Here is a 12,970-nt window from a genome sequence, read left to right on the forward strand (position 1 = left end):
GGCGGGGGTTCCCTCTACAGCGACGTCAGCACTGGTCTGACGTGGAGGTCTGGCACGGCCAGCTCCGTGTCTTACCCCAAGCAGATGCCATTGTCCCAGGTCTGAGCGAAGAGGAGGGGGGGGGGGTTCGAGGAGACCCTAGTGCTTAGGGACACTTGACGGTCTGAGGTTCCCACCCCTTCACGGTGTTGATTGCTATTAGCATGATAATGAACTCTTAATGGTATCCATTAGCTGGGACTTAAATGACTTGCTTAGAACAAAGTACCTGGCATTGAAGCCGCCCAGACCCAGCCCCCTTTCCTCCATGAATATGCAGGGAGCTCTTACCGCCAGGCGTTAATTTCTGTTGGCACGGGAGGGTGGACTGCTGCGTTTCCCAAACCCAAGGTTTGGAGCACTCACTGGTTGCCCTTTGCAAGCTTGAAGCAACATCAACAGATTTGACCTGAGGGACATTTTTTTCTCCCTTGATTCTCCTACATAAACTGTTACTCTTAACGTATCCTAGAGGCGGGATGACCACGACCTAATGGGATTGCACGGTTTGGGTATCCATAATGACCAGGCAAATGCCTTAAATAAACAAACGAGAAATGTCTTAATTATACACCCCAAGTAAATACGGGTTTCTTACATTAAAGGATGTATTTATATAATTATTTGTTAAATTGTAAAAAAATAAAAATAAAAAATAAAAAAGTGTAAAATATGTACATATCCAAAGCTATACAGTCTGTACATTTTTTGTAAAAAATTTAGAAGCTACCCCTGTAAGAACAAATATAAGTATTCTATTTTGTCAATAAAAGACTTTTGATAAATGTTTTAACCATTGCCCTCTCCCCCTGCCTCTTCTAAGTTGTTAGCTTTTAGGTGCTTGCTAAGAACCAATCGGAAAAGTGGACATTTTCTGGATTGTCATTCTGTACACTGACCTTAGGCATGGAAAAAATTACCTGTTAACTGCTCATTCTTAAGTTGTTAACAAGGTAAACATCGCTGTTGAACTGAAATCAAAGCTGAGTTCTTGCACCTTCCAAAAACAGAGGGTGTTTCTAATGGTAGCTTTCTTTTAACACCATAGATGACAAATCTCATCTTCATGTATGTAAATGTGACTTTGGCAAGGCAGTAATTCCACGTACGCCTTGTTATTTATCCTGTATAATATCACTAAAGGTTTCGAAATCCCACACTCATTTCTTGTGTCTGTGATTTCCAGAGCACCTGGTTTTTAAGGCACTGATCACACACTGCAATAGTATAAAGGTTAATATTTTAAACCCACAGATCCCACTTTACAGTAGAAGTCACTTGGCAATCTGGTGGAGGAGCTGGTACTCTTTAATGGATTAAACTAACGGGTTAACATCTTAATAACCTTCCATGCTTGTGTATATCAAATGTGCTGCTTTTCCTAGAGAAAAAGCTATTGTCCCTCTGTCAAGACTAAGCTAATTTATTTGAGCAGAAGGCTGTTGAATTAGCAGAAGAATGCTTTGGCAATTGTTGAACTTTTTACCTGTCTGCCCAGTGGCTCAGCCCATCATTCCTTTAAGAGGAGCTAAATGAATAGGGTTAATCTGTAGGGAACTTGGTCTTTTGAGTTTGAAAAACTTTGATCTTTTCTCCTCTCCAAATGTGATGTATAGTCTGAAGTTTCTTTCCCTGCTGCCCGGTTCCTCTTGTTGCAGACCAATTGGCCACCATGGAGCCTTAAAGTTCTTCAATTAAAGGGATGTGGGGACTTTTACTTTAAAGGAGAGAGAACGAGGGAGAGGGAGCGAGAGAGGAAGACTTGTAACAGTTAGTGAAGACCAGAAGCCCAAGTGCGCTCAGCCTTTTAAACAGCTTTCCTCGGCTTTGTTAGCCAGCCTGCAGGCAGCTAGGCATGACTTGAAGCATTATAGAAAAGGACTATGAATGCCCTACAGGTGGTCTGCTCACATAATCCCCCAATTTAAAGCGTTTTCCTTTGCTGGACAATTGCATTACAAAACTCCCTTCTTTTTAGCTCCTAATTGAACCAATGAACTATTATAAACTACAAGTTTTTCTTAAAAAAAAGAAAAAAAAAATCCTCAATGCCTAAATTCTATTGACTCAATTCTGGCAAGTTTTCTGAACTGAGTCTTTTAAAGCACCGGAAGCAAAAGCTGTTTCAGCAGATATTTCTATTTTTCCGATATTTTTATTCCTTATTGCTTGTTATTCTCTGACAGATTAGCAATAATTTAAAAGTAATTGGTAAGGTTGTGTGTTCATACTGAAAAGATAGCCCCAGGTTCCTTATTAACCTGCCAATCAAGATAAGAAATGGGCAGCTACCCTGCTAATGGCTGAGACATCAATCATGGTGGGGTGGGTGGGAGGGAGGACTTGTTTTCTGCATCCTGTTAAGATATTTTATTCTCTTTTCCTAATAGGAATCTTTAGTGGTTAAAAAAAAAATTTTTTTTTTTTAAACAAAAACTTTTTTAAACTCATAGGATGGGAACTACTTTCTTGACTGACCCTATGTAAGGGCAGTTTCATAGCCATATTTTGCAACATCCTTTCCAGAGTTCTTCTGGGTGTTCACTGGATTTTTAAATTAGATATGCAATCAGAAAACTCACTGTGGTCTCAGTGCTGACTTTCATCACAGAATTGCTGTCTTCTAACTGAGGGAATCAGTGAGTGTTCTGCAGCACAAATCAGCCATACTCTTTACATCTTCAGTTAGAAAGTAGAATTTGAAGGCAGTCCCCACAATTTTCACCTCATATGTAGGAAGGAAGGAGGCGGCCAAGTCACTTGTCAATATATCTGTTTTTTGGTGGAGCACCATGTTCATTCTTAACATATTTTCTGACAGAGTGAATAATGTTCAACTTTGAAGCTTTTTTCCTTTATTGACTCTTCAATATATCCTTGTAAAATGCCATATTTGGTAACGTTTACAAGGTGGCTGTGAAATGTGGTAAATATAATCTAGCTATTTAAAACAACAACAACAAAAACTCCTCATGTACATTCTGAGCTTTCGCTTTAGAGAATATTACATATAAGCTGTGGTTGCCATTAAGTTACAAATGGTATGGAATCAAAACCCCAAACTGATTTGGAGGGATGGGAAAGCAAAGGGAAAGATCTCTATTTGGCCATTTGCATTAAGTGAATGGGGTCCCTTTAGTTTGTACTATATGGTGTGACACTATGGATTAATGTGCTGGACTGCTAGGTCACTTTGAACCACAAGGTTGGTGGTTCAAGCTCACCAGTCGCTCCTCAGAAACCCTAGAGCAATGTCACTATGAGTTCGACTGCACTTAATACCAACAACAACATTCAGTAATATATCCTTAATCACTTTGTGAAACAAATTTTAGTTTTTGAAAATGCTGTCAAATATGGGTGTGATGGGGGTGGTTATGTAATAACACCTGCTGTGGTTGAAATCACCAGTAAAACCAAATGCTCATTAAAATCATTTGTGGGAAATGTTATGTGAAGCACTTTCTTTTTGCTTTATAATAAATGCAATTTGAAAGTTCTCAAACAGAAGGGAGAAAAGTTTATAAAAAAAAAAGTTTAACACGTTTCAGGTTGTTGTCATACTTGAAAGTTTGGGGGACAGAATTCAAGTTGTTTTGTCAGAAAAAAAAAGTCACACAGAGTCCCTAAAAGTTGTACAGTATAGGATGCAAACATTCTGCTGAGTGTCCCAAACCACCAGAAGCACAGGAATCCACTGGACAGTGCCTTGCCACATTTGATACTATACTGCCCTCTTGTGGTATGATAAAGTTACAGAACCAGTAGAATAGAGATTCCTTCGTTTAATTCATTCATTCAAAAGTACCCGATGACCACAGTACTGACCTTGTCATATATAATAGCTAGACACTCCCAGAGGACTTGTAAGTATTTTGTATTCATCATGTAATAAAAGGATTCCTAAATGACTTTAACTTAAGGCCACACAAGACCTGGATTCATCAGTACATGATTAAGGAGCCCTGGTTGTGCAGCGGTCAAGCTAACTAAAAAGTGGGTGATTTGAACCCGCCAACTGCTTTGCAGGGAAAAGATTGGCAATCTGCTTCAGTAAAGATTACAGCCTTGGAAACTATGGGGCAATTCTCAATAAAAACAAAACTTTTTTGTTTACATAGTAGGATTATTTTTGTTAATCTTAATTTGAATTAAATTCTCTTTATAACAGTTATTTTAAAAATAGAATTAAGCTGTTTTGAAACCCAACAGTCTTTCTGTGTCAAAATCATCTTGAGTTGTTTTTATTTAAAGGATAGGAAGCTTGCCAAAGACCTACCAGATCAAAACTTGTGATGGGAGAAAAGAGTAAATAAAAGAGTAATTTGAGGTAGGATGTAATTGACTTGCTTAATTAAACTGTTTTATAAGTTCCCATGTAGAAGTTGTTGTGCTGAGTCCATTGGAAAGTCTTCAGTGAGCACTGGGTTGAACGGGAAGCAGGCTGTTCCCCCCCCCCCACACACACACACACTATCCACCCAGGTGTTCACGGAAACACACGAAGGAATAGAAACTAAGCTGGAAACAAGGTCAGCCAAAGGGAAGAGAAGAGGAAGAATCTTCTCTGGAATACTAGAGTCCTGAGGGAGGAAGATCCACAGACTTTAAGGGAGGATGAACAAAGAAACAGCCCAGTTTCACAATGCTCTAGACGAAGACTTGTTTCTGAAAGTCAGAGAGGCTGATGGGAACAAAAGGGAAGGAGAAGGCGCTAGTCCAGGGGCAGACAGACCAAAATTAAATCTTGAAGATCACCTACCAAGATATAAAATTTTAGAGTTGACCAGTAACAGAGGCAAGACTAGGAGCTTCATAGAAATGTAGCCTTTTTGGTCTCATCTAATGAATCAGAACCTGCATTTTAACAGGAACCTCAGGAAATCTGCATGCAAATTACAGCATGGGAAGACTGGTCTACGCTACAATCACACATTTTACCATCGGAAAATTGGAGTCCACAGAGGACTATACATACTTGCTGAGAAACATACGGTCGGGAAGGAAGCCTGGGATGGTGTATTAGTTAAGCATTTGCATGCTAACTGAAAGGCTGCAGTTCACAACAGTCCTAGTGATGTGCTCCCATAACAATTTCAACTGTGATTCCCTATGGGGAGGTTCTACTTTGTCCTGCAGAGTTCACTATGAGCCGGAACCAACTTGATGGCACACAACTACAATATACTGTTGGATCACAGCTGGAACTAAAAGTCACAAATCCTACTTGTCACTGCAGCTGCTATTAGCTGTTCCGGGCCACCCTGCTATTCTATGTAAATCTCTAAGATCACAAAAATATGCATTCGTCCCTGAAACATCAGTGTATCAGAGCTGCATTCACGTATTTATAAAATCATACTAGAATTCAGGTTTGCCTGCAGTTTGATGCTAAGCTACCTAGGAGTAAATGAACCGACATTTGAGAGGTAGCAAGGTTTGCTTCTTGGTCTTCTGGCAGATGTAGCATAGGCCAACTCACCTTCTCCTTGATTCCTACAATAACTGGCATATTGAATCTTTTCTTCATTATTTTGTGAGGTGCTGTCAATTGAGTGACCCCAGAATGAAAGCCTGCCCAGTCCTGTGCCCTCCTCACAATCATAGTTATGTCTGAGTCCATTCTCGCAGCCTGGTGTCTACCCACCTCACTGATGGTTGCGTTCTCTCTGACTCTGTACGTACCAAGCCTGATAATTCTTCTCCAACCACCAGTCCTCCTGCCAACACGTCTAGAGTACATGAGATGAAGGCTTGCCATCCTCGCTTCTAAGGCGCATTCTGGCTGGACTTCCTCCAAGATAGATTTGTGCATTCATTCTTCGGGAAGTCCCTGGTATAGCTAATATTCTTCACAAACACTCTAATTCAAAGGCATCAGTTCTCCTTCAGTAATCTTTATTTATTGTCTGGCTTTTATATGCATATAAGACAATTGAAATTACCACAGCTTGGGTTAGGAGCACCTTAGTCCTCAAAGTGGCATCTTTGTTTTGTTTTGTTTTTTAACACCTCTTTAGAGGCCATTTCCAGTCAATTTGCCCAATGCACTGTGTTGTTTGGTTGCTGCTTCCACAGCCATGGGTTGTGGATCCAAGTAAAATGAAATCCTTGACAACTTCAGTCTTCTCTCCATTTATCATGTTGTTTATTGGAACCGTTGTGAGAATTTTTGTTTTCTTCATGTTGTGGTGGAAACCATACTGAAGGTTGTATGTAGTTATTGGTCTTCACCAGTAAATGCTTCAAGTCTTCTTCACTTTCAGCAAACAACATTGTGTTTTCTGTATATTACAGGTTGTCATATTCTAGCACTGTATCAGATAATGCTGCTGCTAGTCATAAGTTTTTACTGGCCAATTCTTTTAGAAGTTGATTGCCAAATCCTTCTTCCTAGTCTGTCTTAGTCTGGAAGCTCTACTGAAACTTGCCACTGTGGATGACCCTGCTGGTATTTGAAATACTAGTGGCATAGCTTCCAGCATCACAGTGACACAGAAGCCATCACAGTAGGACACACTGACAGACAAGTGGTGGAATATGTTCCTATTTCATATAAAAGACCCAAGATAAAGACAAGCCTTCTAGGTGTGCTGCGTAAGCAGGAAGTTGCAGTGACTGGGAGGAAGCCTGGAAGTCTGTTGCTGATAGAAATTACATGGGGAAGCGGGAGCAGATGTGGAAAACATCTGCCCTGGTCAGCAGAGTCCTGGGGGCCCTGCAGGAGAGAACCTGGCTAGAACCACTGACCAGTGGAGGTCAACACATGGGGCAGGAAACAGGCAGTGAAGAGACTTCCTCGGGGAGCCTCGTGCGCCTTGGCAGAAATTACTCAAATGCAAGAACGAGCTGAAGAGGAGTGTGGCTCCACTGATTTAAACCACAGGCCTGGGCCCACAGGAAATGAGCTAGAAGAATAGACTGTACCTGGAAAGGAAAGGAAAAATGGTGACCAGGGGAGGGTGGAAGTAAAGGAAGAAATGGCCCAGACAAGAGGCAAAGTCAAGATAAATATGAATTGGATGGACCCAAGTTTTAATGGATTCCCTAGCCTTTGGGAGAACTGTTTATCACTGAGGACAAAGACCTTTATTTATATCTCCTTAAAACTCTATCCGGAGTGATACATGGTTAAAGAGCTCATCTGCTAAGCTAGAAGTTAGAGATTCAAGTCCTCTCAGAGGCATCTCAGAAGAAAAGCCAGAAATTCTATTTTTGAAAAAACAGTCATTGAAAATGCTATAGAACAGTTTTATTTTGATACACATGTGGTTACCATGAGTGGATTTCAACTTGTCAGTTATTGGTCATTGAATATTCAGGTTAATTTTGTAGTTGTTAAATGCCATTGAGTTGGCTCCGACTTATAGTGATCCTGTATAAGGTTTCCAAGGAGCAGCTGGTAGGTTTGAACAGCTTTTGGTTCACGACCTTGTGGTTCAGACTGACCTTTACCCTACAGCGCCACACCAGGACTCAAGTTAACTATGAAAATATCTCTCTATATAAAGTGTTGCTACAAAATCATGGATACTTTTATTAAACACAAATTTCACAATGTGAAGCTACTGTTTCTTGACCTAGCCCTCATCTAGGACTATACACGTCTAAAGGTGGTTTTAAAGTCCTGGTGTGGCACTATATGGGGTTTCAACTCTGGCAGGTCATGACAGTCATGATGGATTTATGTAAGACTTCCTAATTCACAGAAATTCTGATCCTATTGGTCCAGGGAGCAGCCTGCACCCCAGTATTTTTAAAAGCACTTCAATTCTTCTATGTGTAGGCAGGGTAGAGGACTATTTTTCTGCTGTTAGTTAATTATTGACATGTTTGTAAAGGGAAAAAATTGACTTCCTAATTTAAATTAGTATATACTAGGGTTTATGAGAGTCCTGGTGTGGTGCTGTGGGCTAATGTATCAGACTGCAAAGTCGTTTGAACTGCAAGGTTGGTGGTTCAAGCTCACCAGCTGCTCCTTGGAAACCCTATGCAGAATCGCTATGGGTCAGAATCAAATCAATGGTACTTAACAACATCAACAACAGGGTTTATAATGAATGTGCTGTTATGATGTAAAATGGGGAAAATGGCAATAGGATTAGCTAAACAAACTATTGTCATCCAACATGACTGATTTAAATAGAAGTGGAGGGCTTGTTTTTGCTGTTGTTTATTTCTTGTCACCTTAAAAAGAAAACTAAACCGAATCCACGGCCATGTAACTGATTTCAACTTGTAATGATCCTAGAGGGCAGAGCTGTTGTTCAGTGTTGTCAAGTCGTTTCTAACTCATAGTGACTCTGTGTTAGGGTTTCCGAGGAGTGGCTGGTGGGTTTGAACCTCCGACCTTGCCTTCAAACCAACCTTGCAGTCCAGTGCTTATCCTACAGCGCCACACCAGGACTCCATAGTAGAGGGTCCCAAAAGAGTTTCCAAGGACCCCTGGTGGCACTGTAGAATAAGCACTGGGCTGCTAACCACAGGTCAACAGTTCAAACCCACCAGTGCTTCCACGAAAGAAAGATGAGACTTGCTGCTTCTGTAAACATTTACAGCCTTGGAAACCCTATTCCTAATGCACTCCAGAATGAGAGTGGGTTTGGATTTTGGGCAATCTTCAGGGAGACAGCCACCTCTTTCTCCCATAGAGTGAGTGACTGGTTGGTTTAAACTACTGATCTTCTAGTTAGCAGCCTAAACCTCTGCACCACCTTAACACTTTCATGACCCACTGAACATATAGCTTCTACCAACGTTTTCTTCATTTGTGGCTTATTACTTTCCCGCTGACAGTACATACATGCATTTTCATGAGGGGGCCTAAACAACTGTATGAAATGGAAGGAATGGACATATACCACAAATTACTGTTTTCACAGGGTATTGTATAAAATAATGTATCCTGGAGGTGTGATCTTGTGATTCTTTTTTAATCTTTTGGCTTTTTCCACTAGGAGATAAGCATTATGAGTACTTTTCCTGGTTCCTGGGTGCTATTTAAGGAGCAGAAGTTGCCTTTCTCGTAATTATTCCATATTTGTGTAAATACTGCATATTCAGGTGGCTTAAAATGTAGGCAGTTTCAGATCAGGAATGGTGTATGCATGAGACTCTTAACCTTGGTGTTCTTGTTGTTAAGTGCAGTTGAGTTGGTTCTGACTCATTATCACTCTGTATAGGGTTTCTGAGGAGCAGCTGGTGGGTTTGAACTGCAGACCTTGTGGTTTGCAGTTCAGTGCTGATCCTACAGCGTCACACCATGAATCCTAATCCTGTTGTAGTGCTATGGATTAATACACTGGACTGTGAAGTTGATTTGCACTGTAAGGTCGGTGGTTCAAGTGCACCAGACACTCCTCTGGGACCCGATGCAAGGTTACTGTGTGTCAGGACCAACTCAACAGCATTTAACAACAACAATTACAACAAAATGTAGGCATCTCTCAAGGAATCTAGAAAGCAGAGTCCACAGGGACATGTATGTCTTCAGAAACCCTATGCAGGGTTGCTATGAGTCAGAACAACTCGACAGGACTTAAAAACAACAATTCTACCCTCCCAAGTCCAGAAAGATGTAGGCTTCCCACATAATTTTACTTCAGAGTTGAACGACAGCTGTGTCCTGTCTAATCCCTAAATTCTGTCTAATCTCTAAATTCAGAGATTTGTCCCACATGATATTATTAAAATCCATATTTCATAACAAAATTTCAGAATAGCATCTTAATTCATCATGCCTCCCATTAATGAAAATACATGGTGTCAACAAAATATTCAAAGCAGAAATAATTGGGTCATGAAAGGGTTAAACAAACCACAAATATCTGGGAGAGGACAGGAGTGCCCTCACCTGGTCCAAAATGGGAACTTCATGCTTTGTTTTTTTGAACCAAAGATCTGAACTCTATTTACACAAAGCAGTTTTTGATAGCCCTATATTTTTCTTTGGCCTGCAAAAAAAAAAAAACAAGAAAAAGAAAAAGAATTGTGTACACCGGGTGTGATTCTATTACTTCTTCTAGAAATTAAACCCAACCTGTGAACCAATCAGGAGTCAAAAATCTTGGTGTTTTAATTAGTAAACCAGGTGCTATCCAGTCAATTCCAACTCATGATGACCCCATATGTATTCAGGTAACTGGGCTTCATAGGTGTATCCATGATTTCCTGGGAGCATATTGCCAGCCTTTTCTTTCAAGGTGTTTTTGATGGATTTAAACTACCAACTTTTACATTAGCAGCCAAGTGTTTTAACTATTTATACCACCCAAGAATTCCTTTCATGAGAAAAGATATTAAAATGTTCTTTCTGTTCCGTAAATCTCTATTTACCATGAACGACTCAGCTCAAAATTCTGAAAGCTCATTTTCTAGTCTGACCAAGACAGGTACAGCTTTCCAAGACCAGGTGGAATCCACCATATAGTAATCCAGGAGGCAGGGGGCTAAACCCACAGGGATCTTCTGGCAACCTAGATATGTATCAATAGGTATAGCTTCATCTCCTCAGCTTTACTTTTTATGGTGGATTGAATGAAAGTTTACAGATCATCAGTTTTACATTCAACAAATGATACACTTGGTTTCTTCTCAACATGGCAAGCCGCTCCACGTAATAGCGGTTATTCCACTTCCTCCCTGGGCTTCCTATTTCCATTCCACCCTCCTTCCCATCCCTTCTCAACTTTGTCCTTAGGTCAATATTGCCCTTTTAATCTTGAATGATTGGCCATTCCATGGTGAGTAGACCTTACTAGTGTTGTTGTCTCCCCTATGTACCTATCTACTGCTTACTTGATACTGTCTTACCTAATGCCGGGACTTCATCACTAACATTTTTAAATATTTTAACATTGAGTAAGGGCAGAAATTTTCTCTTTCTCTGGTGCCCTGAAAGAACTGACAAGTCCTATCCCAAAACAGTAAAAGTGAGAAATGTTGAGGTTCTCTTGATTCTAGGTAACATGCATGATCTTAAAGATTAACAGTTATAAAAATAAACAGCAAAAAAGGTACAGTGACCGCCAAGTCAACTCCAACTCTTGGTAACCCCATCCATATATGTCATACTAGACTTATGCCCTGTAGGATATTCAATGGCTAGGCTTTTATGGAAAAAGATTTCCAGGTCTTTCTTCCTATGCCCCTCTTGGTGGACTCAAACCTCCAACCTTTTGGTTAGCAGCCAAGTGTGTTAGTCATTTGTATCATCAAAGAATTATTACTTTCATCTTAACTCTGTAAGAGAACATCTAAGCAGAAGGTCATAGATCAGACCCACAAATGATTGCAAACTTTTCATGATATGACTAAACAAAGCCTTACTGGTCATATTTAATGTGAACGTAAAAGAAGCTAATAACTTAAAATTTTGTGGAAAATATTTTATATGATACTACTTTTACATTTTTAACTGATTAAGCTGCAAAAAAGTTAAAAACTGGAGGGGTTAAGAGTACAAACCCTAGACCCCATTGCCTGGCTCAACTCTGTCCCTTACTTGGTGTGACCTCTGTCAAGTTATTTGTCTTGTTTTCTCCTCTGTAAAAGAGAGATGTTATTGTTAAGTGCCGTCGCATCAGTTCTGATTCATAATGACCCTGTATAGGGTTTCCAAGGAGCAGCTGATAGGTTTGAACCACCAACCTTGTGGTTTACAGACCAATGCAGATCCTACATTTAGAGGGCTGTCATGAGGATCAAACACTAATATAGATAAAACAGTGGCTGAATGAGGAAGTAAATGTTAGCTACCATCAGAAATTAGAGGATCCTTTTTATTGTAGAGAACCCTGGTGGTGCTGTGGGCTAGGCATTGTCTGCTAACTGCAAGGTCAGTGGTTCAAGCCCACCAGCAGCTCTGAGGGAGAAAGATGACGCTGTCTGCTCCTGGAAGGATGCACAGTCTTGGAAATCCTATAAAGGCTTGCGATGACTCAGAACAGACCAAATGGCAGTGGGTTAGGCTTTGATTTTTAGTATAGAGATGTTTCTACATGGTTTTTCATAGAGTTCCTGTTTACTATATACCAACATATTGATTTTCATGGGCAAGTTGGGAGTGGCAGTAAATGAAACCAACAGGTGACTTCTGAAAGGCATAGATGGCAGAGACCCTGCATGCTGACAGATTTGGGGTAAACAGCTTGGAGTGTTTGCTGACCCTTTCCAATCACATTCTAGATCCCTTACTTTCATACAGGGCACCTGCCAATATAGAAAACAAAGATCAATATTAGTCCTACCTCGAATCCCAGTGAAGCCCAACATTTCACCAGGAAAATGACTCTCTGTAAGAGAATAAATTCTAGGGCATGATCCCAGTCCAAGATTTCAACTCCCACCCCAGGAACAAAGCACCATATCATCTCTACAGCCAATTTCCAGAGAAGCCATGTTATTTCATTTCCTGATAAATATATACCAACATATTCATTCAGATAATATTATTTTCTTTTAGAAGTCATTATTGTCTTTAAATTGTTTCACTCTTAAGAAGCACAAAAAATTCTTTAAATTCTAAAGTACCCAGACTTGCATTCAAAATTTTTAAGCAACAAAGTCTATTTTTAGAAATAATAATCTCCAAATGGAATTTGTTATTAGAGGACGTTTGTTAGAACACAGTGAAAATCATTAGTATGTATTCTAATGATATCATTTTGAATGCTTAAAAAAATGGGTAAAATGGAAAATGTTTTGTCAGATATATTTTACCACAAATAAAAACTTTTTCATGAGAGTTTGGTTAGAACCAAACCAAAGGTATTTTCATAGAATCTTCATTTCTGATCTAGAAGGAAATCATGAATCCATGTAGGTCAGTGGCTTTTAATCCTCTGTAGACAGTCCAATTATCTGGGACCACCATTTTAAATGCTGATGCCTGGACCACCCACCCCTTGAGAGATTCTGCATCAGCAGGGTT

General features: G+C 40.0%; 1 protein-coding gene across 1 annotated transcript in view; it reads left to right on the forward strand.

Moving 5' to 3' along the window:
• The window catches only part of FZD8 (frizzled class receptor 8), a 2,128-nt gene extending 2,023 nt beyond the window's left edge, over positions 1-105 (forward strand). Inside the window, exon 2 of the mRNA XM_006871227.1 lies at positions 1-105. This exon is cut by the window's left edge and continues 43 nt beyond it. Within this exon, the coding sequence (XP_006871289.1) occupies positions 1-105 (105 nt within the window).
• Positions 106-12,970: the final 12,865 nt, after the last annotated feature.

This window comes from Chrysochloris asiatica, unplaced genomic scaffold (assembly GCF_000296735.1).
Source record: "Chrysochloris asiatica unplaced genomic scaffold, ChrAsi1.0 scaffold00164, whole genome shotgun sequence".
NCBI classification, from domain to species: Eukaryota; Metazoa; Chordata; class Mammalia; order Afrosoricida; family Chrysochloridae; genus Chrysochloris; species Chrysochloris asiatica.